General features: G+C 47.9%; 1 protein-coding gene across 2 annotated transcripts in view; it reads left to right on the top strand.

Moving 5' to 3' along the window:
* Positions 1-7579, top strand: part of CENPU (centromere protein U) — a 740965-nt gene extending 733386 nt beyond the window's left edge. For both annotated transcript variants that reach the window (XM_086962486.1, XM_086962485.1), the window contains one exon: positions 7309-7579. In XM_086962486.1, the coding sequence (XP_086818612.1) occupies positions 7309-7440 (132 nt within the window). In that variant the 3' untranslated portion in view covers positions 7441-7579. The remainder of the gene's footprint in view (positions 1-7308) is intronic.
* Positions 7580-27880: the final 20301 nt, after the last annotated feature.

Below are 27880 nucleotides of genomic sequence, written 5' to 3'. Positions count from 1 at the left end.
AAGGACCCGCTGGCAAGGCGCCTCAGCCGTCTGTCACCATTCAGTCCAGGGAGTGTACAGCGGTCCCCGTCGGCAGGCAGTGCGCCGGTCGTGTTCCCAGAAGGAAGCGCCGTCAAGTCGCATCACCCCCGCTGCAGAGCGACTGCGGGAGGGGGCGCGAGGGCATCAGGGCGTTGTGGAACAAGCTGGGTCTCGGGCCAGGGCGCGTCTGTCCACAGCGACGGAATCCGGGCGGGTGGAGAGGCCGGCGGAACACCGGCAGCAGCAGCTCCGTCACCCACACCTTTTGGAACAAAAACTGGGTAGCCGGGCAAGCAGGATCGTGGTGCGGGATTCCGGGGCCGGCGGAGCCGAAGGCTGCACGTCCGCTCAGGTCGCCATCTTGGCCAATTCTTTTTAAAGATTGCTTTCAATTTCCTGTCCTCACTGCTGAAGGCTGTGATCATTCTAGGAACATCATGTAGAGTATCATGTGCAGTAATAGTTTCTGGCTCAGGTTGTCGGGAAGGGAACAAACTCTCTCTGGGTCTAGATTTGGATTTTTCGACCGCTTCCTTCAGGATTTTCTCAGAGTAGCCCCTGGCTTTTAATCGCCCCAACAATTCCTCTAAACATTTTTCAAAGTCAGAGGGCAGACTACAAATTCTTTTTATATCTATCTCCAATCACGAACTGTCCCGTCGCAGAGGGAGCACTTTGCAAGTTGGTGCTGGAGTCGGGACCAGGACAGGGTCCCGTGTTTTAATAACTCACAAAAAAGTAATCCAGCACTCCGCTCGTTAGATGAAATTAAATTTATTCAGCACACTGTTAAAGCCTACGCGTTTCGAACCTGATGGTTCCTTCTCACGGCAGTGTTACACAGTTGTCCTACTTCACTTTTGGTATTTATATGTGTGCAACTAGAAGTGCATTATGGGACGTGCAGTTTCGTGCCATATTCATTTCAATAATCATTTTTGAACGCAGTCTAAACATGATTTAAATTACTGCCTTGATACAGGTTTACGCTTTTACATGTTTACATTTACATTGATTTGAAAATACAGCATTTACATGACGGCTAAGTGCCCTTTTGCTGAGATTATTGTGAAGGCACCTTGTCCTACTAGCACTGTTATGGTGACGTGGCAGTGTAATACGCTGTGCACAAAGATGGGTTTCAATAGTCCTCTTTGTTGAACTTTCTAATTTAGTTCACAGTTTATATGTGCTTACAGTCTCAATATCTCGGGCTGAGTGCCCTTGCCACTGCCATTTGATAGTCACCAAAAGTTGGCACCCGTCCTGCACAAGCGCCGGCTCCTTCTTTCCGTTGGTTGCGGCACCAGAATGGCGCCAGCACGGACCTGCTTTCAGGCACTTGGACTTCGGTAAAGCGGAGCAGGCACACCGGCGAGTGAATTCACAAACCCACATGGGTAAAACTTTGTTTTAATTGCATGAGTGATACGAGCAGACCCACATGGGATTACCTTAGCGCACTACGTTCACCAGAAGGCTTTGGGAAAGGCCACGCCCACTAAGGCAGGTGACAGGATAACAAAAGGTGCGCAAGAAACATTGCTCCCATTCGCCATGATTTGCCACTGATGAAGGGAAAAATGGGACTCCTGAAACGCGTTTGGCATTTGAACTATTGATGCATGTCATTTGAAGGCTGCCTGCTTGCAAGTTGTTCAATAAATAATCGTGAACCACGTACCTTCTGGTGGTTTCCTCCTTGGGGCTAAACCTGCTCGTGTGTGTAATATATATATATATATATATATATATATATATATACGGTTCCACTTCCTTCGCAGATGCCGGGACACAAAAACAGCGGTGCAATCCAGGGGCAAAGGTTACCCTGTAGACAAATTCAGGCTCACAACGCGTAGCCAGCACGGCTACGCAAATGCACTCTCCCCGACAGAGAAGATCACTCCCAATCCATCAAGTGCACTTTCAAAGTATTCTTTAATCCATCATGTGCAGCATCGTGAAATCGAACAACGAAAACAACTCCAACGCGTTTCGGCGAACCTTCGCCTTGGTCACGGGTAATTACATTGTCAGCATAACAAACAATAAATAAAGTTGACACGTGATCTGTGCTCAAAATAGACAAAGGACTTTCAACCCCATTCTAGCGGCCATCTTGGAGTGGAGTAAAATACCATGTATCTGATGGATCCCCCGTGTTCATTCAAAACAAATGTATATGTAATGACAATCCTGTCAACTGTTTCAGGCAAGGAAATTAATTCAAAAAGCAGGGGTTCATTAGGCCTCACACACTTTGTCCATATGTCTTTGTGCAACCTGATTGCGAGTTCAAAGCATCACGCGCAATGGTATACATGAGTGGTCAGCCTTAACCATTGCGTGCCCCTACCAGAAAGGTTATGTTGTGCTGAAATGGGAGACACTGTAGTGGCATGCTATATCATGAAAGTTTATGTCATTAGTGGATTAAATATGACAAGTACATAGTCCCAAGTGAGAATCTATATTATGTATCAGCATCAATATGCCTGATCCCACTATACAGTTGTCGCCTGTGTCAAGTCCCAAGTGAGAGATAAAGTATTAATTCTTGCATCAGCATAGATATCACCAGTCAACACCCAAGTGAGGTTTCTTTCTGTGCTTCAGTGAACTTCCATTACCTGAAGGTAAAAGATAAAACAATGGACCAATCAGAAATCCGTATATCATATATACTCTCTCATAGGCTCTAACTGGGTAATTATAAGTCCTAAACCATATGGTGAAAATAAGTGAGAAACGTGAAACCAAATAAGATAAGTTAAAATTAGCAGAGAAGCACGTATTCAAATGCAGGCGTTACATATTTGCAGGTTAAAAAATATTATTGTGTTAGCAAATTATCTACTGAACAGACAAAAATTCATCATAATTAGCAGTACTTAAATGAAACTCTCATTCCCCCAAATGCCATTTCATTTCCTCCTCAGAATTAAGCCCATTTGGCATCAGGGTATCTAATTCGAGAATATACCGACTCTCCAATTGTCTTAGTTTTCGAATTTTGTCACCCCCTCTCTTCATAACAGGAAGCTTGTCAATCACAAAAAATTTTAGCAAGTTCCTGTTGCTCTTATGCTGTTCCTCAAAGTGGCGAGCAATCGGAGAGGTTTGGTCTTTGTTGTCTATCGATCTCATATGCTCCAGGACACGTTTTTTCGCTGGGAACATGGTGCTCCCCATGTATTTCCTGGAGCAAGGACATATCAGTACATAAACACAATATTCTGATAGACATGTGAGATGTTTGGTGATCGTTCTTTCTGTAGCTTCTATAGGGAAAAAGACTTTCTTGGTGTTATTACTGTACCTGCACGCCTTACATTTCATGCAGGTGTAAAATCCTTGGACATCTGAACCCTTACTCGTGATACTACTTACATCATTCCTACTCAGTTTGTCTTTCAAGGAATGAGCCCTCCTGTAAGTCATGCTGGGGTTGTCACCCAAAACATTCCTTAAAGTCGGTTCAGTTTTCAGGATATTCCAATGACGTTTGAGACTCTTTTGTACTTCCCAAGATCTCACATGGTAGGTAGATATGAATCTTATCACCTCAGCGTCATCTTTAGGTCTCAAGGTCTCATTGGAAGTCAGTAAGGAGGAGTGACTGATAGTACTAGCCTTAGTCAGTGCTGCTTCTATGATCGAGGATTGGTAGCCTCTTTCAATGAAGCGTTCCTTCGTGCATTCACTTTCAGTCCGAAAGTCCTGATCAGTGCTACAGTTTCTCCGAGCCCGGAGAAACTCACCGAAAGGAATGCTTTTTATTAAGGCTTTAGGGTGTCCACTCTCCGCATGTAATAAAGTATTACCCGCGGTTTCTTTGCTGTAAAGGTTGGTTGTAAGTTTACCATCACATACCTTGACACGCAAATCTAGGAACACCATCATCTCAGTACTCATTTGACCCTCTAGTTTGATGTTCAAGTCATTGTTATTCAAATCGTCAATGAAGTCCACAGCCTCCTGTTGTGAGCCCTCCCAGATAATGAACAAATCGTCGATGTACCGTAGCCACAGTTTCACATGGCCACGATACATCTGGTGGGTCCTCTCTACTTGCTGCTCCCAGCTCGCCATAAATAGATTAGCAAAGCTGGGAGCAAAACAAGTTCCCATCGCCGTACCTTGTCTTTGTCTATAATGTTTCTCATTAAAGACAAAGAAATTGTTTTCCAGACAGAATCTTATCATCACGATGATCATTTCCGTATGACTAAGATACGAAATTGATCTGGAGTTCAGGAATTTCTGGCAAGCCTTAATACCATCATCATGCCTGATAGATGTGTATAGGCTACATACATCAAGAGAAATGAGTATGTAGCTGTCCTGCCAGATGAAATCAGACAATTTTTTAATGAAATCTCTGCTGTCTTTGAGATAAGATGGAACTGCTTCAACAAAGGGTCTCAGAAAGAAATCAATATATCTCGACGTGTTCTCTAAAAGAGAGCCAATCGAAGAAACTATTGGCCTGCCCGGGGGATTGCTAGAGTTTTTATGGAGCTTAGGCAGTAGGTACAGTACTGCTACTTTAGGATGACGGTTCAATAGGAAAGAGTATTCATCCCATTCAATAATACCACTCGAACGCCAGTTGTTCAACAACTCATAGTAGGTACTGTTGCTCTTTTCAATTGCCTGTAGGGAAGAAACTTCATAACAGTCTAGCATATTCAGTTGTCTCATGTCCTCATTGATATAGTCAGCCACATTCATTAAAACAACATTACCCCCTTTATCAGATTGGCGAATGACAATAGAAGAGTCACCCTCTAGTGACTTAACAGCTAGTCTTTCCTGTTTACTTAAATTGTCATTAAACCAATGTTTTTTCTTAGCCATAGTCTTGAAATCATTGATGACCAAAGTTTCAAAAGTATCAATGCCACATGCTGGTAGTGTGGGATTAAATGTGGATTTGGGCTTAAATGAATTGGAATAATTCAGATCTGTCTTAAAGCCCATAGACATTGCATCACGTGGAGTGTTAGCTGGCGTGCCAAGCTCCAAATCTTGCATGGCAATTAAGGTAATAACCTCATCAATGGTCTCACGTGCTGGCTCTATATTTGAAACATTCAAGGCCGTATTCTTGACCTAGAGTTTGTTCCATTTTTGTAACCTGAGTTTTCTAGTGAATTTAAAAAGGTCTATACGTTCCTGGGAGTAATTAAAATTAGCCGAAGGGCAAAAGGAAAGACCAAATTGTAGAACATCATTTTCAACATCAGACAGTATATGAGAGGATAAGTTTACCACGTTTCGTCGATTCATTTTCCTCTTGTTTTTTTCTGACCCCGTGTTTCCACTCCCACTGGGGTTGTTGTGTTTCCACTTGTTCCAGCCGCCCCTTCTGATTGGCTGTTGGTCTTTGGAGTACTTCCTCCACGATTTCCTCTTCCTCTGCCTTTTCCTCTGTATCCTCTTCCTTGCCCCCGTCCTCTGTCTATTTGCCAATTCTGTTGTTGGGATGTTTGATTCATTACCTTGAATTCCTCCCAAAAATTTGAGGCCTTATTAGTGCTCTTGGTTACACTTTTAGTTGCCAGGACCTGGCCATCTTCTGATACGTCGCTTTCCACTACCTCCTCCTCCGATATTTCTGTTGCCACACTTAAAGCATCAATGTTGGCTTGCACTCCTTTTCTTTTTATGTTGTCATACTTGTGGCTAAAGGTAAAAATCCGACCACTCTGATAGTCGATTTTGTCTCTGAGAAATTTCCTTTCTTTTTTTGCCACAATTTCATCCTCATGCTTGATCATTTTTTTATTTATTTCTTCCATTTTCTTTGTGAAGTTTTCATTAGTATCTTCCTTTATTAATTCATCCTTGAGCTCAGCGATCATTTTCAACAACGCCATTCTGTCCTTCCATGCGTGTTTGATCAAAATCGATAGCATGCGGTTTGAGCAGTCCATTAGATTTTCAGCCCACTCCTCTGCCAACTCCATATCCGGTTCCTCATGTGAGGGGGCAATTAAAATCCTCAAACCCCTAGGGATTCTCTTTTCTTCTTGATATTTTTCTAGGGTAATTGCCTCCCACCATCGTGATATCTCTTTACGAATTAACTTTTCCAATCTTTGATATTTATTAATTGTCACTTTGCCAGGTGGAGCAGGGTCAGTGCTGGCAGACCCCCTCGCGTTCAACACAAACATCGATTGTGCCCGCAATCTCCTACGTGCTTCTGCATCATTGTCCATTGTCCAATATTCACGCGGGGACTTCCCCCTCCTGCATGCACAGTTTACCAAGTACTTTAAAGTGCACAGCGTACTGGTCTAATCAACAGGATCTGTCAGGGACCCAAACACCGAAATTCAGTATGAACATCAACTGAAAAGCGTGCGCGGGAAAGTTGCGTTTTAAATTAGGCTTGCCAAACAGAAAGTTCCGATCAGTGATGGTGAGCGGTTTGAGAGCGAACGTGCAAATTCTTTTCGCAGACGCAGGTAAACACCAATAGTAATTTTGTCAGCGCTTTGCACACAACGGTGTTAGGAAACAAGCAAAATTGAACTCACCATCCACGTTGCCACGTCCCGTTTAGGAAAGTAAACAAACCTTCGCCGGATAACGGCTCACAGCGGAGGAGAAAATCGTTTCCGACACACGTACGGTGCCAAGCTTCCCCAAGTCCATTACCGCTCACTTAACTGTGGCACAGTGAAACGCGGTCAACCGGCAGTGACAGTTTATACGGTCCCACTTCCTTCGCAGATGCCGGGACACAAATGTGTGTGTTTATATATATATAAACACACACAAATATATTTAAGCTGATTGTTTCAATTTTGCCACCCTTTAATATATTCTTGATTGGGTGCCTACGAAACAATATTTTTTTTCTAAATACCTGTACATGCGAACCAGCACCCATGATAATAGTACACACTGAGTCATATATGATATTATTTTAAGGCTTATATGTTTGTAGAAGAAATCAAGGCTGTGGTGGATGCTGCAGAAAGGGAGGATGAAAAAATGTTTGCTTCTGATTTAATTTGTCAGATGGTACCAGAATTGTGTTTGCTATATCACCATTGGTAAAGTGTGTGATGGGTGAGGAAGGTTGGAAACTTTTGTTTAGGATAGACACCAAGGTATATGGAATCCATCACCAGTGGATGTACGTTTCTTAATGAACAAGACCTAAGATATCAGAATTAAAATATCTAGAAAATAAATTATTTAGAGACAAATGGTGACTACATGGTGTGTTTGTGAATGTCTAAAATATAATTTTGTTTCTTACCACAGTATGGAGTATCAAGCCTACCGGCTCTTTTGCTGGAATCGCGGAGTATTCTATCTGCTGAAAAACATTTGCAGGTTATCGGCTCCAAACTACAGACGTTTATGGATGAGGAAAGACAGCAAGAAACACAGTGACAAGGAACGTATAAAAATGGATTGTACAGACTGTTTTAAGCAAAACCTATACCTTTACCTTAACAAAACATTCCTTTGATTTCTTTCTTTAGAGTCCATAGAGTGATTATTTTTGCAATAAAATATTTTTCATAGTGTATGTCTCTTGATTTTTACTAATTTTTCCCTATGAAGCTTCTCATCTATATGAAGAGAATTTAAGATATGTTGCAAAATAGCAATGAAACTTTGAACATTAAATACAAAATTCAGTGTTTGAAGAGCACTCACAAGGAGTTGTTCTGTTACTTAACAATTGAGTGCTACCCCTCAGGGCTATCTTTCTGAGGTTGACAGGACCATAGATTTATAGATGTTCTAGGTTTCGGTGACAGGAAATGCTATGCTGAATAAAGGTGTCACCATGAGTTTTAGGAAAAGGAGGTATTCCTCTTTAAGCAAGTGTGCCTCAACAGATGGCTACAGACTGCATTGTGAGAAGGGACTGTGCAGTTAGCAGACCGGCGGAAAAGGAATCTGATGAGAGAAGTTCGACTGGAATATGTAGTGGCCCGCTCAGGTCACGAGGATACCCCACTCCTTTAACGAGCAGGTCCGAGTGTTTTAGCAAAGAAGAAACACACAGCGGAACAACGTGCCAGTTTCAGTGGCACAAACAGAGCAACAGACTGGCCAAGTTCGAAGCAGTGACCCGATGGGAATAACAATATCGGAAGAAAAGACACCGCAAGTTCAAAACTTTGTATAGCGCACTACTCACCCAGAGGGTCTCAAGGCGCTTGAGGGAAGGGGGGTACTATACTTATCGAATATCCATGTTTTAGTTGCTTTCTGAAGAAGAGGTGGTTCTGTGTAAGGCGGAGGTGGGTGGGGAGAGAATTCCAACTTTTGGCCGCTAAGAAGGAGAAGGATCTACCCCCCATGGTTGATCTATGGATGCGCGGAATTGCGGCGAGGGCTTGATTGGACGATCGTAGTTGTCGGTGGGGGTGTAAAAGGACAGGCGCGTGTTGAGGCATTCGGGTCCTAGGTCGTAGAGGGCTTTGTGTGCGTGGGTGAGGAGATGGAACGTTATTCTCTGGTTGACGGGGAGCCAGTGGAGGTCTTTCAGGTGACCGGAAATATGATCTTGGCGGGGGATGTCTAGTATGAGTCTGGCTGAGGCGTTTTGGATGCGTTGGAGATTTTTCTGTAGTTTAGCTGTGGTTCCGGCGTAAAGGGTGTTACCGTAATCCAGTCAGCTTGTGACCAGTGCGTGGGTGACCGTTTTTCTTGTTTCGGTGGGGATCCAACGGAAGAATTTTTTGAGCATGCATAGGATGTTGAAGCATGATGATGAGACGGCGTTGACTTGTCTGGTCATCGAGAGGGAGGAGTCCAGGATGAAGCTCCGGTTACGTGCGTGGTCCGTTGGTATGGGTGCGGTTCCCAGGGCCGGTGGCCACCATGAGTCGTCCCAAGCAGAGGGGGATGATCCTAAGATAAGGACTTCCGTTTTGTCAGAGTTCAGTTTTAAACGGCTGTTCTTCATCCACTCGGCTACATCTTTCATTCCTTCGTGTAAGTTGGTTTTGGCGGTGTTTGGGTCTTTGGTGAGGGAGAGGATCAGCTGGGTGTCGTCTGCGTAGGAGATGATGTTGAGGTTGTGTTGGAGCACGATGGATGCGAGGGGACTCATGTATACGTTGAAGAGGGTGGGACTGAGTGATGATCCTTGTGGTACGCCGCAGATGACTTCGGTGGCCTCTGATCTAAAAGGGGGGAGGCGGACTCTCTGGGTTCTTCTGGCGAGGAACGAGATGATCCAGTCCAATGCTTTCCCTTGTATTCCGACGTTGCTGAGGCCTTGTATGAGGGTGCTATGACAGACTGTGTCGAAGGCTGCGGAGAGGTCAATTAGGATGAGGGCAACTGTTTCTCCGTTGTCCAGTAGTGTTCGAATGTCGTCTGTTGCTGCGATGAGGGCGGTCTCGGTGCTGTGTTTGGCTCGGAAGCCGGACTGTGAGGGGTCGAGGGATTTGTTGGATTCGAGGAAGGTGGCGAGCTGATTGTTGACGGCCTTCTCAATGACTTTGGCAGGGAATGGGAGGAGCGAGATGGGGCGGTAGTTCTTAAGTTCAGTGGGGTCTGCTGTGGGTTTCTTCAGAAGGGCGCTGAGTTCGGCATGTTTCCAGCTTTCCGGGAAGGTAGCGGAGTTGAGGGAGCAGTTGATGACGTCTCGGAGATGGGGTGCGATGATGGAGTCTGCTTTGTTGAAGATGTGGTGGGGACATGGGTCGGTTGGCGATCCTGAGTGGATGGAGTTCATTAGGCGGACGGTGTCTTTAGTGGAGATTGGGTTCCAGGCGCAAAGGTTGTTAGAGGGGGGTTTTGGTTCAGAGGTGGGTGGAGCGGCCTGGTCTCCGGACTGGTTTTCAAAGCTGTTATGTATGTTGGCGATTTTGTTGTGGAAGAATGAGGCTAGGGAGTCGCAGAGGTCTTGGGAGGGAGTGATGTCGTTGGTGCCGGCGGTGGAGTGGTTAAATTCTTTGACGATGTTGAATAGTTCCTTGCTGTTGTGGGCGTTGTTGTCAAGTCGATCCTTGAATGCTGATTTCTTGGTGGATCGGATCAGTTGGTGGTATTTGCGGGTGGCGTTCTTGAAGGTGGTCAGGTTGTCAGTGGTTGGGTTTTTTCTCCAGGCTTTCTCGAGGGTGCGACTGAATTTCTTGGATTTCTTGAGGTCATCGTTGAACCAGGGGGCTTTTTTGCTACCTTGCTTGATTTGATGGTTTTTCAAGGGTGCTAGTTCGTCGGCGCTGTGGGTGATCCATTGTGTGAGGTTGGTGGTTGCTTGGTTTGGGTCCAATGATTTGGTAGGAGGGTTTTGGTGGAGCGATGTGAAGAGCTGGTCGGTGGTAATTTTGTTCCAGTTTCTTCAGGGAACTGGTTGTGGGAGGTTGTGGGTTGTGGTCTTTTTGTAGTTGAAGTGAACGCAGCTGTGGTCCGTCCAATGGAGAGCTGTTGTGTGGTTGAAGGAGATGTGCTTGCTGGAGGTGAAGATTGGGTCGAGTGTGTGTCCGGCATAGTGGGTGGGGGTATCAACAAGTTGTTCGAGTCCGAGGTTGGCCAGGTTGTCCAGGAGGGTGGTGGTGTTGCTGTCGTTTTTCTTTTCCAGGTGGAAGTTGAGGTCTCCCAGTAGAATGTAGTCCTCGGAGGGGAGGGCGTGTGGGCTGATGAAGTCGGTGATGTCTTCGCTGAATTGTGTGCGGGGTCCTGGTGGCCTGTAGATGAGGGTGCCTCTGAGTGTGGTCATGGGGTCGGTGTGGATCTGGAAGTGAAGGTGTTCGGCGGTAGCGAGATTGTCGTCGGAACTGGTCGTAATGCGGATGGTGTTCTTATGGACGATGGCGATGCCTCCTCCTGTTTGGTTGGTGCGGTCCTTTCGGATGATCTTGTAGCCGTCCGGGATGGCTATGGCGATGTCGGGAGCTGATGAGGCGTTCATCCAGGTTTCTGTAAGGAAGGCGACATCCGGCGATGTAGTGTCGAGTAGGCTCCAAAGGTCAATGGCGTGTCTGTGGATCAAACGGGTGTTGAGTAGGATGCATTTCAGATGATTAGTGTTGGAGCTCTGTTTGGAGTTAGTGGAATTGGCGTGGGTCCTGATGCTGTCGAACTTGCAGGAGCGGCAGGTGAAGGGTCCATGGATGTGTCCTGGGGCGGCTTGGTGGCAGGTTGGGAATCGGCCGGGGTTAAGTGCTGAGAGGGTAGCGGCGTCGTACGTTATGCGGGTGGAGTGGATTTTGCAGGGAAAAGGGGGTCTGGCGCTGGGCGCGGTCCAGGCGCGGACGGGCGTAGACGGGCTTACCTTTGGCGCACCTTCGGCGTGCATGGGGCGCGTCCGCTGCGCGTGAACGCTGCGCGCAAAAGCATCTGTCATAAGTGGATAGTGGAGGGGGTGGGGCGAGGGAGGAGCAGCTGGGAGGCGGAAGCGGGGTGGAGGGACGGGCTGGGAGGCAAACAAACACAAAATGGCAGCAGAAACAAAAGCTAAACCAGGCTAAGCAAACACTCAGGCAATGCGATATAGCGCTACGATATAGCGCTATGATGTGGCACAATTTAAATGCAATTTAGAAAAGGGGGTGGTGATGAACAGAGTGTCTGAGTTAAACAGACTACTCTTACCCAGTCCAAAGATCAGGGCTTGATCCATCACCGTTATTTATCTCACTGCCCCATCCCAGCTCAGAACCTGGCTATATGCAAATCAGTCTGTCCCTGGCCCAGTGCATCATGGGAACAGGGCAGACTAAACTACCAAGCCAATTCTTCACCAGAAAGGAGACAAGCTACCGGGGACCGGTTTCTGGCATTTCAGCCTTCTTCGGCCCGGCTTGCTTGAATCCTGATGGAGCAGTGAGAAAGGGACTCATGTCTGAGTATACCCTGCCACACCTATAGTGGCCAAAAACGATTTAGAAAAGGGGGTGGTGATGAACAGAGTGTCTGAGTTAAACAGACCACTCTTACCCAGTCCAAAGATCAGGGCTTGATCCATCACCGTTATTTATCTCACTGCCCCATCCCAGCTCAGAACCTGGCTATATGCAAATCAGTCTGTCCTTGGCCCAGTGCATCATGGGAACAGGGCAGACTAAACTACCAAGCCAATTCTTCACCAGAAAGGAGACAAGCTACCGGGGACCGGTTTCTGGCATTTCAGCCTTCTTCGGCCCGGCTTGCTTGAATCCTGATGGAGCAGTGAGAAAGGGACTCATGTCTGAGTATACCCTGCCACACCTATAGTGGCCAAAAACGATTTAGAAAAGGGGGTGGTGATGAACAGAGTGTCTGAGTTAAACAGACCACTCTTACCCAGTCCAAAGATCAGGGCTTGATCCATCACCGTTATTTATCTCACTGCCCCATCCCAGCTCAGAACCTGGCTATATGCAAATCAGTCTGTCCCTGGCCCAGTGCATCATGGGAACAGGGCAGACTAAACTACCAAGCCAATTCTTCACCAGAAAGGAGACAAGCTACCGGGGACCGGTTTCTGGCATTTCAGCCTTCTTCGGCCCGGCTTGCTTGAATCCTGATGGAGCAGTGAGAAAGGGACTCATGTCTGAGTATACCCTGCCACACCTATAGTGGCCAAAAACGATTTAGAAAAGGGGGTGGTGATGAACAGAGTGTCTGAGTTAAACAGACCACTCTTACCCAGTCCAAAGATCAGGGCTTGATCCATCACCGTTATTTATCTCACTGCCCCATCCCAGCTCAGAACCTGGCTATATGCAAATCAGTCTGTCCCTGGCCCAGTGCATCATGGGAACAGGGCAGACTAAACTACCAAGCCAATTCTTCACCAGAAAGGAGACAAGCTACCGGGGACCGGTTTCTGGCATTTCAGCCTTCTTCGGCCCGGCTTGCTTGAATCCTGATGGAGCAGTGAGAAAGGGACTCATGTCTGAGTATACCCTGCCACACCTATAGTCGCCAAAAAATTGCTACGATACCAATCTGGCACGATATGAAGGCAGGCAATGTAGCAGTCCAGCGCTACGAGATCAGGGAGCGTGGGGAGCGACCACCTCTGCAGGAGTCAGGATGGTCACAGCGCTAGGGAAGGCAGGACGATTCCTATGCTATCTGTGGGAGGGAGGAGCAGCTGGGAGGCGGGAGCGGGGTGGAGGGACGGGCTGGGAGGCAAACAAACCCAAAATGGCAGCAGAAACAAAAGCGAAACCAGGCTAAGCAAACACTCAGGCAATGCAATATAGCGCTACGATATAGCGCTATGATGTGGCACAATTTAAATGCAGGCAATGTTACAGTTCAGCGCTACGATACCAATCTGGCACGATATGAAGGCAGGCAATGTAGCAGTCCAGCGCTACGAGATCAGGGAGCGTGGGGAGCGACCACCTCTGCAGGAGTCAGGATGGTCACCAGTTACATGGCGCCAGTTACTCTAAAACTTTGAACTACCCTAACCACAATGCTGAGTAAGAGTGACACGCCCAGGTGGACGGTCTTACAAACCTTGAACACCTGAAAAAGCTCACGGCTATGCTGTTTCTTCTCTCCTGTGCCAAGCCGGTGAACAAGGGGAATGGTCCCCGTAACGCGTATGACTGAATGGTTAAATTTCACACTGTCAAGGCTTGATTTAGTGTGTTGCTGCCAGCTGGAATAAAGAAGGCGAATTTTTACGTTGTGTGTGGCATCCTCTCTTGTGGAGCAAGTTCGACTGGAATATATATATATATATATTACCTACTGGCGGTCGCCAGTAGGTATATATAGTTAGGATTTTTTTTAATAGGGATTTCTGAAAATTATATGTTGAATAACTTTGGCGTTGATGGACGGAATTGGCTGAAATTTTCAGGAAAATGGCACATTTTGTATCTGATCGTCCCCTGAAAGTTTGGGGGGGTTTCGTCAAGCGGGGGCCGAGAAAAAAGGGGGTCCCAAAACGTGTTTTTAACATTGAGTTTTCCATGGGGCAGTTGGACTCACTTTTAGCTCGAATGGCTGATTGGATTTCCACAAAACTTGGCAAAATTGTAGGGACTGGTAGCCCTATGTGCCTTTGCTATGTCTCAAGATATATGCTCCAGTGGTTTTTACAAAAATTAACTTTGAAAAGTATATATTGGGCTATATATATGTTAGAGCCCAAATGTAGCCCAATGTAGCCCAAAGATGGCCACCAGAGACAAAAAAAAACAAATGTAGCCCAAATATCAGCCAGATGTAGCCCAACTATAGCCCAGTGACAGAATGTCCCAGAGTGTTCTAAAGAACAACTAGAGCACTAACAGTCTTACTTATGACAAAAGTATGGCACACCTGAAGTCATCTTGATTGGAATAAAGTGTTAACACTTAAAACATTTAATTTGCAATGGAACAAAATGAGGGGTTTAATTTTGCCATAGAAATGTTATATATATATATATATATATATATATCTGCAAATACCTCGCAGCAGCGCTCCTTCAATGAAACACGAGGCAAGGACCAGCTTTGTTCAGCATCTTGTTTATTCAACCATTAACCAGATAGTCATGACGCGTTTCGGCCGTCCCAGCGGCCTTGGTCACAAGGCGTTATAGATTGCTTTTGCCCTTTTTAAAGTGATATCGTGCAGTCACATGTTCAAATGATGGACATAAACAAAATACTATATGTATAAATACATTTGCTAATGATTTCTCATAGGTACCAGTACAGAGGAGAATTAATAACTGTATAAATACATAAATTAGTCCTGTAGTATTATTGTATGAAAATATATATATATACATTTGCAATTTCAAATCTCATATGGAAGAGTATTATTAGTTTTGCAATTCTATTCATATCAGCATGAATGCCTTTAACTCTTCAAATTGGTAATGAGAAAATTATGTTAACTTTGTCCATCAAATCCATTAATAACTATTGTGCATAGTCAGTGCTCACCAACGTGTATTAAATCATAATACAAAGGAAAATAATAATAATCACTACTATTTCATGATAGTAGAGAAAGAAAGATCCAAAAAAAAGAAGATAACTTTATCTATAAGGACCCTACAAAAAAAGAAATGAATTCATGATGAACATATTTCCAGCCATTAAAAACTCGGAAGAAGGGGATATAATACCACTAGATATTATTTGGTTCTATTAATTCATTCTCACCTTCAACCATATTTTTGCACGTGTATTTAAAGTGGCTTCGTGTCAACTGGAAAAAAATATATAATTTTTTCCATAAACTGACATCGTGCAAACAAAGTGCAGATACAGATAAAGTGGCTGGTGCTGGAGGGTTATACTGGAGTGAGGTAGTTTAGGGAGGGAAAATCTTAACTCTATTCAAACAGAGTTATACTCATAGTATTCAAGACAAGATATGATCATACAGTACCAATGTAACACACATAGAAAAAATCACACCATAAAACCAATCTATAAAAAAGAGGGAATCGGTGACATGACTAAAATCAGCTATCATAACTAACATTAGGATAAAAAGACTACCCCAATATTTAAAACGACGGCTAAAATCAATCAATTTATATATATACACACACATACTTCACACTCAATATATAAATTATGCACAATACATTACAATATAAATACATATGTGCAAAAAAGTGCAAGGTGCGGACCAACTCCTCTTATAGTATGGTATGCTGTAGTATATTGGTGTTAACTATATGGCTAAGATGTGGCATTATCATAAAGTGATCAAAGGTATGTGTGGAGGTCCTCCGTGGTGTTAAGACCCCCCGGCCACTTAGAGTTAAACTCCAAAATATATTTGGTTTCAAGCCTGCGCATACACGCCTCCCTATCGCCTCCTCTTTTAGTGAGCGGGATGGATTCTATGGCGAAGTATTTGAGAAACTGAGGCTTACTATTGTGACACGCCTCAAAGTGTCTGGCCACTGGGTAACTCTGATCCTTGTTAACAATGGCGCGCAGATGTTGTAAGATACGCTTGTGGATTTGCAGTTTACTGCTACCAATATATTTGAGTTTGCAGTCACATTCCAATATATACACACAGTATTCAGTTCTACAGGTTAAATGCTGTTTTATCTCCCTCGTAGTTCTTGGAATTACTGTTGTGTATTTTTTGGTGTTGACACCATGTTGGCAAGCCTTACATGCCAGGCATTTGTAAAAGCCCCTGCTAGTGGGTCGCCAAGGCTCCTTGCCTATGTGTTCCTCACTGTTTTTTGAGAGGATGGAGCCCATACTTAGACTTTTGCGGAAAGTTATGGAAGGATTTGGGGGCATCACATCACCAATCATGGGATCATCTTTTACAAAGTGCCAATTTCTTCTGACTATACTCCTGATTTCTTTCTCCTGCTTGGAATAAGTCAGTATAAGTCTAACTTCATTGGTTTTGTCGCTTTGTTTCACTTTCTCAATCAACAAGTCACCTCTTTCTTTAAGCCTGGATTTCCTTATAGCAGTGTTCAGTATCTTAGCAGTGTATCCCCTATCTACAAATCTTAGAAAACTTTCATGTTGTTTAACAATCATGTCATCATGATTACTACAGATACGGCGGATGCGTAGCATCTCGCCGTAAGGGATGGATTTGATTAGATGTTGGGGATGAGCACTCGTGGCATGTAAAAGAGTGTTACCTGCCGTCGGTTTCCTAAAAAGGGTACTGGTAAGAATATTATTAGATATAAAAACCTGTACATCTAAAAATGTCACAGATTCCCTGCTTACATCAGAGGTAAAATGCAGATTAAGATCATTTTCATTGATTTCATGTATGAAATTTAAAACACTTTCCTCTGAACCACGCCATACAATAAATAAGTCATCAATAAAACGGAGCCAACAGGTGATGTTAGTGGTGCAGTAATTCTCAAATTTGCGCCTGAGGACCAGTTCCTCCCACCACCCCATAAACAGGCACGCGTAACTGGGGGAGAAACTGGCCCCCATAGCTACACCTTGGACCTGTTGGTACATTTGTCCATTAAAAATGAAGAAGTTATTGTTAAGGCAGAATGTTAGCATTTCTAAAAGCATTTTGGTATGTTGGGCCAGTTCAATAGGCCTGCGGCTCAGATAGTATTCACATGCACGCAGGCCATCTTTATGCTTTATACATGTGTATAATGAACTGACGTCCAATGTTACCAACAGCAGGTCTGGGCTCCACACTACATCCTCCAGTTTTCGCAAAAAGTCACTAGAATCTTGTACATATGACTTTAGAGATTTCATGTGTGGCTGCAAAAAATAGTCAATATACCTTGAGAGGTTTTCCAACGGGCCACCACAAGCTGCAATTATTGGTCTGCCTGGTGGTTTGGAGATACTCTTGTGGACCTTTGGTATGAAATATATATATGGAGTGAGTGGATGATCTTTTTTAACATACTTAAACTCATCTCCACTTAGCATGCCAAGGCCCTTCCATGCCACCAGGTTCTTACATAAGGCCTCTAACATTGCCCTGTATTTCTGAGGGTTGCTCTTAGTATAGCATTGTGGGTCGTCTAATTGCTTGTGCGCCTCCTCAAGGTATTCCGTGGTAGGCCATAAAACAATGTTCCCGCCTTTGTCTGAATTCCGAACTATAACTTCAGCATCTTTCAATTTAGTGGACAATTGTTTTAATTTTCTTTCCTGATTCGTAAATTGTCGCTTATTATTGTCAGTCTTTAAGGCCATCTTTTTCACTTGTTGCACCACAGCATCGCTAAACGAGTCAAGACCATCACGTGCCGCCAGAGGAATATATTTGGACTTAGGCTTGAATGGGGTAATTGGTTTCATCTGTCCACTGGATGCCACTATCTCCTGTGTCCCCATAGTCTCATCAATCCCCAGCTGGCACATGTCACAATATAGATTTAGGTCACTGACTGCCAGTTCCGAGGTGCTAGTCACTGGTCTTGTTGGAGCATTTTCCGCGCTGGCTGTCTTGTTTAGGAATTGTTTCTTAAGTTTCAATTTCCTTATAAATCTGTAGATGTCTGCCCTCGTGGTGGTATAGGAAAAGTTCGACTCAGGGCAAAAGCTTAAGCCTAAGCTTAGAAGTTGCTCTTCTGCAGCTGATAGTTGTACTGAGCTTAGGTTGATTATGGATTTAGCTTGTTTCTCCTTGCTGGATTTATGTCCATCACAGCTCACATTGTTGGTAGAATCCATAGTGTTGTCTTTGGCTAGGCCTATATATATTCACTGAAAAAACCATAGGTTATAGACCATATATAGTTAGGAATTAGCATTTACAAAACCTTGAAAATTCACTGAAAAAACCATAGGTTATAGACCATGTTAGACGGGGACCTGGAGAGTCGGCCGAGGACAAGGGGAGAGGCCTCCGGTGAGGGCCGTCTCCAGCGATCGTACAGACAAGTAACTTCCCCCCCCCACAGATGGACACCACACAAGGATAAGGTTAACGCTCTTTATAGGCAGTTCTTGAAGTAAGGTAGTACGGTACAATGAGATCAGGACACGAGGATCCTCTCAATTCTAGTCTCTGGAAGGGAAAGGGGGTAGCGGGACAGTCTTGTTACCAATCTGGTATTTGAGATGAGATGATGGTAGCTCACAATCCTCGAGCTCGGCGTTCGGGAAGGTCGGGCCGCGGCAGCGCCAGCAGGTCCCGAGGTGGTCGTAGGTAGCAGCGGGCCGCGGCAGCGCCAGCAGGTCCCGAGGTGGTCGTAGGTAGCAACGGTCCGCGGCAGCGCCAGCAGGTCCCGGCGAGGATGAAGGTTGCAGAAGGCCGCGGCAGCGCCAGCAGGCAGGACGACAGTTCACAAGGCAGGGCTGCGGCAGCGCCAGCAGTCCGTCAACGATGAGTTCTTCACGGTGTCTCTCGACTCCAGGATACAACTGCCTTCCTGCTCTGGAGCTGCCTCAGTTATAGGTCTGGCGCCCTTTGATGTCCGGACCCTCGCACTTGGAGGTCGGGAGGTCCGGGATGAGGGAGTCCAGACACCCAACAGGGGGGTGGAGCCAGCGCCCGGGAAGGCTGGGGCGATCGGCACCTGGCGGGGGAGAGCCATCAACACTTCTTTCTCCCATTGACCTGCCAAGTGGTCCGTTCACCTCCTGGGTGGATGGTGGTGCCGGGATGTCGGGGCCTGGCCAGGCCCAGGGTTGGGGTCGGGCTGAGGCCACGCAGCCTCGTGGTGCAGTGTCCAAGATGGCGGCTGGGCCGGGCAATGGTGCTGACGGTAGCCCGGGCCAGTGATACAGAGATATCCGGGAGCAGGCGTCCCGTAGGAGACGGGTTGCTTCTGTGGGTAGCACCTGGAGAGCCGGTGTCCGGGCCCTGTCATGCGGGGAGGGAGCGAGCCCTTCATGGGGCCTGTCCAACATGCGTCCCCCCCAGCTGAAGGCGGGGAGAGTCACCCATCCTCTTGGGGACTCTCCTCGTCGAGGCGGAAAAAGCGGGACAGGCCATCCGCGTTGGCGTGGTCTTGGCCAGGGCGATGCTCCACAGTGACGTCCATCCCCTGCAGGGAGATGGACCATCGCAATAGTTTGGGATTCTCCCCCCGCATCTGCATTAACCATTGCAGGGGGCGATTATCTGTTTGCACCCGAAAGTGGGTACCGAAGAGGTAGGGCCGGAGCTACTAAAGGGCCCATACTACTGCAAAGGCCTCCCGCTCGATGGTGCTCCAGCGCTGTTCTCGGGCCAGCAGGCGTCTGCTGATGAAGGCCACTGGTTGGTCGACTTCCTCGGGGTTCAGTTGGGAGAGGACGGCCCCAATGCCATGGTCTGAGGCATCCGTCTGGACGATGAACTCGCGGCTGTAGTCGGGGGCCTGGAGTACAGGGGCGGTGCACATGGCGGCCTTCAGCTTCTCGAAGGCCGTTTGACAGTTGGGAGTCCAGTTGACTGTTTTTGGGTGGTTCTTGGATGTGAGTTCCGTGAGGGGCCCCACAATGCTGCCATAGTCCTTCACGAACCGCCGGTAGTATCCGGTGAGCCCCAAGAAGTCTCGGACCTCGGTTTGGGTTACGGGGGGCTGCCAGGACTGAATGGCAGCAATCTTGAGCTGGAGGGGGGCCACCAGACCGCTTCCCACTTGGTGTCCGAGGTAGGTCACGGACCCCTGGCCAATTTGGCACTTGCTGGCCTTGATTGTGAGGCCGGCCTGTTGGAGGGCCTGCAGGACCTCTCGGAGGTGGCGGAGGTGGTCTGACCAGTGGCGGCTGTATACCGCGATATCGTCCAGGTAGGCGGCGCTGAACTCTTCGAGGCCCGCCAATACCTGGTTCACAAGTCGTTGAAAAGTGGCTGGAGCGTTTTTCATGCCGAATGGCATCACTTTGAAATGGTAGTGTCCATCCGGGGTGGAGAAAGCGGATCGTTCTTGGGCCCTGGGGGTGAGGCCGATCTGCCAGTAGCCTGCTGTCAGGTCGAAGATGCTTAGGTAGCGGGCAGCCCCCATGCGGTCGACCAGTTCATCTGCTCGGGGGATGGGGTGAGCGTCGGTTCGGGTGACAGCGTTCAGACCCCGATAGTCGACGCAGAACCGGAGCTCGAGGGTGGTGCCCGGGGCAGCAGCCTTGGGGACCAGTACGACTGGGCTGGCCCAGGGGCTGTCCGAGGGTTCGATGACTCCGAGTGCGAGCATCTTGGACACTTCCTCTTGGATGCAGGCGCGCACCCGATCTGGTACTCGGTACGCCCGGTGTCTGATAGGGGGACTGTCCCCCGTGTCCACGTCGTGCAGGCACCAGGGGGTGACTCCGGGAGTGAGGGAAAAGAGATTTGCAAATTTCAACAGGAGGGTCCGACAGTCTTGGCGCTGTTCCGGGGTCAGGGCATCGGAAATTCGGACCCCGTCCACTGAACCATCTTTTTCACGGGTTCTCAGTAGGTCAGGGAGTGGCTCGGAGTCTTCTTCCGCTCCACTGTCTGTAGCCATTAGCAGGCTGAGCTCCGAGCGCACGAAGTGTGGTTTGAGTCTGTTGGCGTGGAGGACCCTGAGGGGGTTCCGGGAGGATTCCATGTCAATGAGATAGGTGACGGGGCTCTTGCGCTCGACCACCTTGAAGGGCCCCGTCCACTTGTCCTGCAAGGCACAAGGCTCGATGGGGGACCTCACCCATACCTGCTGACCAGGCTCGAACTCGATGGAGGAGGCATGTTGATCGTACCATTTCTTCATGTCCTCCTGACTGGCCTCAAGATTGGCTTTGGCGATCTCTCTGAATCGCCTGGTCTGATTGCGGAGGGTCAGGAGGTACTTGTAGACGTCTGGAGAGGTCTTCAGGGGGGCCATTTCCCATTCTTCTTTAACTAGGCTGAGGGGCCCTCGAACGGGGTGTCCGTACAGGAGTTCGAAGGGGATGAAGCCGAGGGACTTCTGGGGGACCTCTTGGTAGGCGAAGAGGAGGCACGGGAGTAGCACGTCCCACTGGCGTCGTAGGGGTTCTTCCAGCCCCATGATCATCCCCTTGAGAGTGCGGTTAAACCGCTCGACCAGTCCGTTTCCTTGCGGGTGATAGGGGGTTGTGAATCGGTAGGTGACTCCGCACTGCTGCCAGAGGGATTTCATATACTTCGAAATAAAGTTCGTGCCCCTGTCGCTGACGACCTCCCGGGGGAAGCCCACTCGAGAGAAGATCCCCATTAAGGCTCGGCCTACCACTGGCGCTGTCACAGTTCGAAGGGAATTTGAAGACTTGGCTTTTTAATCTTTCTGTTTAGGGGATTTTCTTCTTTGTTTTTTCTTGGGCTTTTGTTTTTCTTGTTATGTTGTTATACACTGTAGCTTTATGTGGAAAGCGCCGGGACACTCTTTTAGAGTAGCCGAGCGCTATATAAACACATTTTAACATAACATAACATAACAAGGGGAACGGCCTCTGGGTAGCGGGTGGCGTGGTCCACCAGGACCAGGATGAATCGATGCCCTTGTGCTGTTCGGGGGTCTAGGGGCCCCACAATGTCTATGCCCACCCTTTCAAACGGGGTGGTAACAACAGGGAATGGTTGCAGGGGTGCCTTGAGTTTGCGGCCACTCTTCCCGCTGGCCTGGCAGGTGGGGCAGGACCGGCAGTGGTTGGAGACGTCATTTCTCATTTTTGGCCAGTAAAAGTGGGTTACTAGGCGGTGGTAGGTTTTGTCTTGCCCCAAGTGTCCAGCCAGGGGGACATCATGGGCTAGGTTCAACAGGAAGTCTCTGAAGCGGAGGGGCACCACCAGCACTCGACTGGCCCCCAACTCCGCGATTCTTTGTTCGCTGTACAGTAGGTCATTGTCCCAATAGATCCAGTGGGCCCCGGCAGTGTCTCCCGCGCTCTGGGTGAGTGCTTGCTGTCGCAGTCCCTCGAGGGAGGGACAGGTCTTCTGCTCTTGCCGGAATTGCTCCTGGGTGGGTCCCCTTCTTGACGCCACTGAGCCAGGTCTGGAAGGTCTTGGGGCTGAGCGGGCCCTCCTTGTGTTTGTTCCGGGGGGTCGGTATGGACGGTGTCTTCCTCTGGAGCGATCGGGGGAGGAGGTGCTGGCCATTCGGGTTCTTCAGGTCTGGGGATGGTGCGGGCGGCCATGGACCGGGTTGTTACACACGCCCAGTCCGGGAGGCCCAACATCCCCAGGTGTTCTCTTCTTTCAACGGCCGCCCACGGGGAACTCTCGAGATCATTTCCCAGAAGGCAGTCCACGGGGGCATCATCTCGGACAGTCACTTTTAGCATACCGGACACTCCTCCCCACTCGAAGGGGACGCAGGCCATCTGACACAGGCTCTCAGAATTGTCGGCCGATCGGACGGGGCAAAGAACGTTTGGCAGGATTTGTTCTGGGGTCACCAGGTAACAGCGGACGGCCGTCACACGGGCCCCCGTGTCACGCAGGGCTTCGGCCTTGCGCCCATTTATGTTCACCCACTGGCTGTATTTCCTGGTGTTGGCGGGTAGGGGAGCCCGCGGGATCATGTCTCTTCCCCCTAGGCAAGCCAGGACCATGGCGGCAGGTTCCCACTCGGGCTGCTCCTGTTCGTAATCTTCATGCTCTTCGGAGATTTGCTCTTCTCCTAAGGCGGCGGCAGCCACCTGGCGGGGCCCAGGAGTCTGGTTCTTTGGGCAGTTCGGGTCACTGGCATAGTGGCTGACTCGCTGGCATCGGTGACAAGTCACATTGGCTCGGAACCCCGGCCGCTTGGGGGGTTGCCCCGGCCGGCCGGGGGCGGGGTGTTGTTAGCGGGAGCGGCCGGGACGGCGTCTCTGCCCCTGCCCTGGCCTCCTCCTCCTCCTCCTCGGGGACGATGTTGACCTTGGTTGGTTCTGTTCTGCTCGTTGGGCCCACTCCGGGCCACTCGGGTGCTTTCCCATCGGTCAGCCTCAGCGGCAAGCTGCCGTGGTTCAGTCAATTTGCTGTCGAGGAGGTGCTGCCTGAGCTCGACGAAGCAGTTGTTGGAGAGGTGCTCCCACACAATGAGGTTGAAGAGCTGCTCGTAGGTTGTTACGTGGCTACCCTTGATCCATCCCTCGAAGGCTCGGCTGAAATAGTTCACATATTCTACCCAAGTCGTACCCGGGATCCGGGTGCAGTCGCGGAACCTCTGGCGGTACATTTCGGGGATAAGCCCATATCGAGTGAGGAGGGCGGCCTTCATGTGGTCATAGGACGTCATTTGATGGTCCGGGAGCTGTAGCAGGGCATCGCGGCCTTCGTTGACGAACCTCCCCCATAGACCGGCTCCCCAGTCACTTCGATCGATCCGGTGGGAGGTCATGGCGATCTCGTAGGCCTTGAACCACTGCTGTATGTCGTCGTTCCGAAAATACTCACGGACCACATCCTTGGGGATGTGGACCTTTGGTTCGGGGGTGCCCGGGGTGTGCGGGCGCTCAGGCACCCCTAGATCTTTATTCTGTTTCCGCATTTCGATCTCTGCTAGCTTGCGCTCGTGTTCGTATGCCAGTCTTTTTTCTTCTAGTTCTCTCTGCCTTTGCTTTTCTTCCCGCTCTTCTCGGAGCCGTAAGTGTTCTAAGTTTATCTTTTGTTCGGCCAGTTTCAGCTCTCCGTCCAACCGGAGCCGCGCCAACTCCAATTCATGGAGTCGGCTTTTCTCTCGTTCTTGGATCTCTTCCGGGGAGAGACCCGTCCTCCTTTCTTCCGTCGGAGTGGTGTTTGTTTCGGGTGTCTCGCTGTTTCGGTTCCGGGGTGCAGCCGTACCCGTTTCTGCCCAAGATTCTAGGGCGTGTTTACAGTCCTCTTTTGTGCTCAGCCCGGTGGTAGCAATGCCCAGTTCCATGCAAAATTGCTTTAGCTCTCGATGGTTGTAATCTTCTAGTTTTTCCATCTGGAATTTCTCTGCGGGTCCGCTCTCTTTTGTTGTCATTGTGGTTGAGTCGTGGGGTGAGTTACTTTCTGTACGTTACGCGTTGGTTCGGATCGCGCCGCTGGCCACCAATGTTAGACGGGGACCTGGAGGGTCGGCCGAGGACAAGGGGAGAGGCCTCCGGTGAGGGCCGTCTCCAGCGATCGTACAGACAAGTAACTTCCCCCCCCACAGATGGACACCACACAAGGATAAGGTTAACGCTCTTTATAGGCAGTTCTTGAAGTAAGGTAGTACGGTACAATGAGATCAGGACACGAGGATCCTCTCAATTCTAGTCTCTGGAAGGGAAAGGGGGTAGCGGGACAGTCTTGTTACCAATCTGGTATTTGAGATGAGATGATGGTAGCTCACAATCCTCTAGCTCGGCGTTCGGGAAGGTCGGGCCGCGGCAGCGCCAGCAGGTCCCGAGGTGGTCGTAGGTAGCAGCGGGCCGCGACAGCACCAGCAGGTCCCGAGGTGGTCGTAGGTAGCAACGGGCCGCGGCAGCGCCAGCAGGTCCCGGCGAGGATGAAGGTTGCAGAAGGCCGCGGCAGCGCCAGCAGGCAGGACGACAGTTCACAAGGCAGGGCTGCGGCAGCGCCAGCAGTCCGTCAAGGATGAGTTCTTCACGGTGTCTCTCGACTCCAGGATACAACTGCCTTCCTGCTCTGGAGCTGCCTCAGTTATAGGTCTGGCGCCCTTTGATGTCCGGACCCTCGCACTTGGAGGTCGGGAGGTCCGGGATGAGGGAGTCCAGACACCCGGCAGGGGGGTGGAGCCAGCGCCCGGGGAGGCTGGGGCGATCGGCACCTGGCGGGGGAGAGCCATCAACACTTCTTTCTCCCATTGACCTGCCAAGTGGTCCGTTCACCTCCTGGGTGGATGGTGGTGCCGGGATGTCGGGGCCTGGCCAGGCCCAGGGTTGGGGTCGGGCTGAGGCCACGCGGCCTCGTGGTGCAGTGTCCAAGATAGCGGCTGGGCCGGGCAATGGTGCTGACGGTAGCCCGGGCCAGTGATACAGAGATATCCGGGAGCAGGCGTCCCGTAGGAGACGGGTTGCGGGTTGCTTCTGTGGGTAGCACCTGGAGAGCCGGTGTCCGGGCCCTGTCATGCGGGGAGGGAGCGAGCCCTTCATGGGGCCTGTCCAACAAACTATATATAGTTAGGAATTAGCATTTACGAAACCTTATTTTACTCACACAAAACCATTGAAATTCGCATATATAGTTAGTTGCACTAACTATATATCGCGCACCCGCAATCCACTGCTGATCATTTCACATATTACATCATTCATGACATGGTCAGTGACATCACTGATGACATCTCAAATGACATCACTGATGACATCTCAAATGACATCACTGATGACATCTCAAATGACATCACTGATGACATCTCAAATGACATCTCAAATGACATCTCATTTGACATTACTGATCACATCACTGATGACATCATTCATGTGATAATACGATGAACCTCTTCAGACTCTAATATAACCTTAGATACACTCAGTGTAAACAGACACTCACAGACTGTCACTCATCCATCGAGTTACTCACACACCTAGTCAGTCATGCAAAGAATCAATCACACCTCCATTTCCTCAACTATACAGTTATACACACCTTACTTATTCAAACATATACTAACACATATTTACTCTCTTATACAATCCCTGATACAAGTTCACAATGATCCATACAGCCACTCACACATTCACTGGCTCTTATGCACAGTTATTTATATATGTCAACTCTCACATGTACTGTGTTTTACATATGTACTTACTTTGACATGTAGCACTGAGATATCCATTCACTCACCAATACACTCATGCACACAGTCAACCGCCCATACAGCTGTTTCTACATGCACTTTTGAGCCCATGCATCTAGTGAATCAACTGCTCACACATCTATGCACAGAGTCATACACCTCCCAGCCACCCACACACACACTCAGTCTCCCATACAAATACTTGGGCAACCAATCAATAACCCATATAGTTACTCATATAGCTACTGATCAACACATGCAGCAGTTTACAGAACAACAGACATAATGATGCACAAATTAAGACAGTTTAGTCACTAACCCATGCACTCAGTGAGACACATTTAATCACTCACTCATACAGTCAGTCATGCACCTACTAAATCCTTCATCCAGACACTTATACATCCACTCATTCTTCAATATGTAAGACATATTTTAACTTTACAGAAACATACAGTCACTGGATGTTGTCATCAGTAATGTCATCAGTGATGTCATTTGAGATGTCATCAGTGATGTCATCAGTGATGTCACTGACCATGTCATGAATGATGTAATATGTGACATGATCAGCAGTGGATTGCGGGTGCGCGATATATAGTTAGTGCAACTAGCTATGTATGCGAATTTCAATGGTTTTGTGTGAGTAAAATAAGGTTTTGTAAATGCTAATTCCTAACTATATATGGTCTATAACCTATGGTTTTTTCAGTGAATAATATATATATATATATATATATATATATATATATATATATATAGTATCACCAATTACCACAAGCGCTCGCTTTCTTCCCAGCGCCACCTGCAGCAGAGTTGGACACGGACCCAGTTTAGTGCTTTAGAGTGGTTTATTCATCTGGCAACGTCCAGAAGCGTTTCGCAGCCTCAGCCGCTTGTTCACTCGACAAGTTACACAGAAACGTGAGTTGCATTTAAAGTGACAAACACAATAGGGCATTGAATCATGTGACTGCCCAATACAAGGAAGCTAAAAGAAATACTATCGTGTTAATCACACTGCGACAGATAAATGTTAAATACACTTTTGTCAATAATAAGGAGAATACAATTTTGTTACATATACAAATACTGTTATCAAAATTAAATCATTTTAATATTTTATGTTTGAAATTATTGTTCATGCAGCGTGATCTATAAAATACAAATCTCCGAGCAAGTGCTATCAGAAAGTAAACACATAGCACTTTTAGTTAGCTTCCTCCATAGTCATATAATTGTTTATGGGCTTGTGTCGCGTGCAGAGAACCCCATTCTCTCTGTTTTGATTAACTCCTTAAAGTGCAAATGTGCAGTGCTGTGTGTTTTAATAACATTTAAAATTTGGAAACACCTATTAAATCCATAGCTGTCAGTGGTACCAAACCAATTGTGGGTCACAGTGGGGTATGTCGGCATTGACAATTAATGCTACCCATGCATGCGTCTAAAGTCTTTTTGGACTGCTTATATCGACAACACAACTAATGGGATGCACTGCTCCAAATGTTAGGTTATATATATATCTCATATGTGTGGCTGTGGATACACAAGCTCTGCATACTGATGCTCCGAAACTGGTCCCAGGAAGCTTGTTTTCGGTCCAGGGAGGACCTGACTTGGCAGTTCGGCCTAGACTGTTCCCATGAGGCACAGGGTCAAGACTGATTTGCATATGGCTGGGTCTAAACTAGGGTGGCATGGTGAGCAAAAGAATGATGGATTTAACCCAGATCTATTGACTGGGGTGAATGTTTGATTTGCTCTACATTCGGTCCATCATCTGTGTGTCTTTTGATCCACTGGATTAAGGCATAGAACCCTGAGTTGTGC

This window comes from Lissotriton vulgaris, chromosome 3_1 (genome assembly GCF_964263255.1).
Source record: "Lissotriton vulgaris chromosome 3_1, aLisVul1.2, whole genome shotgun sequence".
In the NCBI taxonomy this organism is placed as follows: Eukaryota; Metazoa; Chordata; class Amphibia; order Caudata; family Salamandridae; genus Lissotriton; species Lissotriton vulgaris.
Note: the sequence above shows the minus strand (reverse complement) of the source record. Positions and strands in the feature narration are given on the sequence as shown.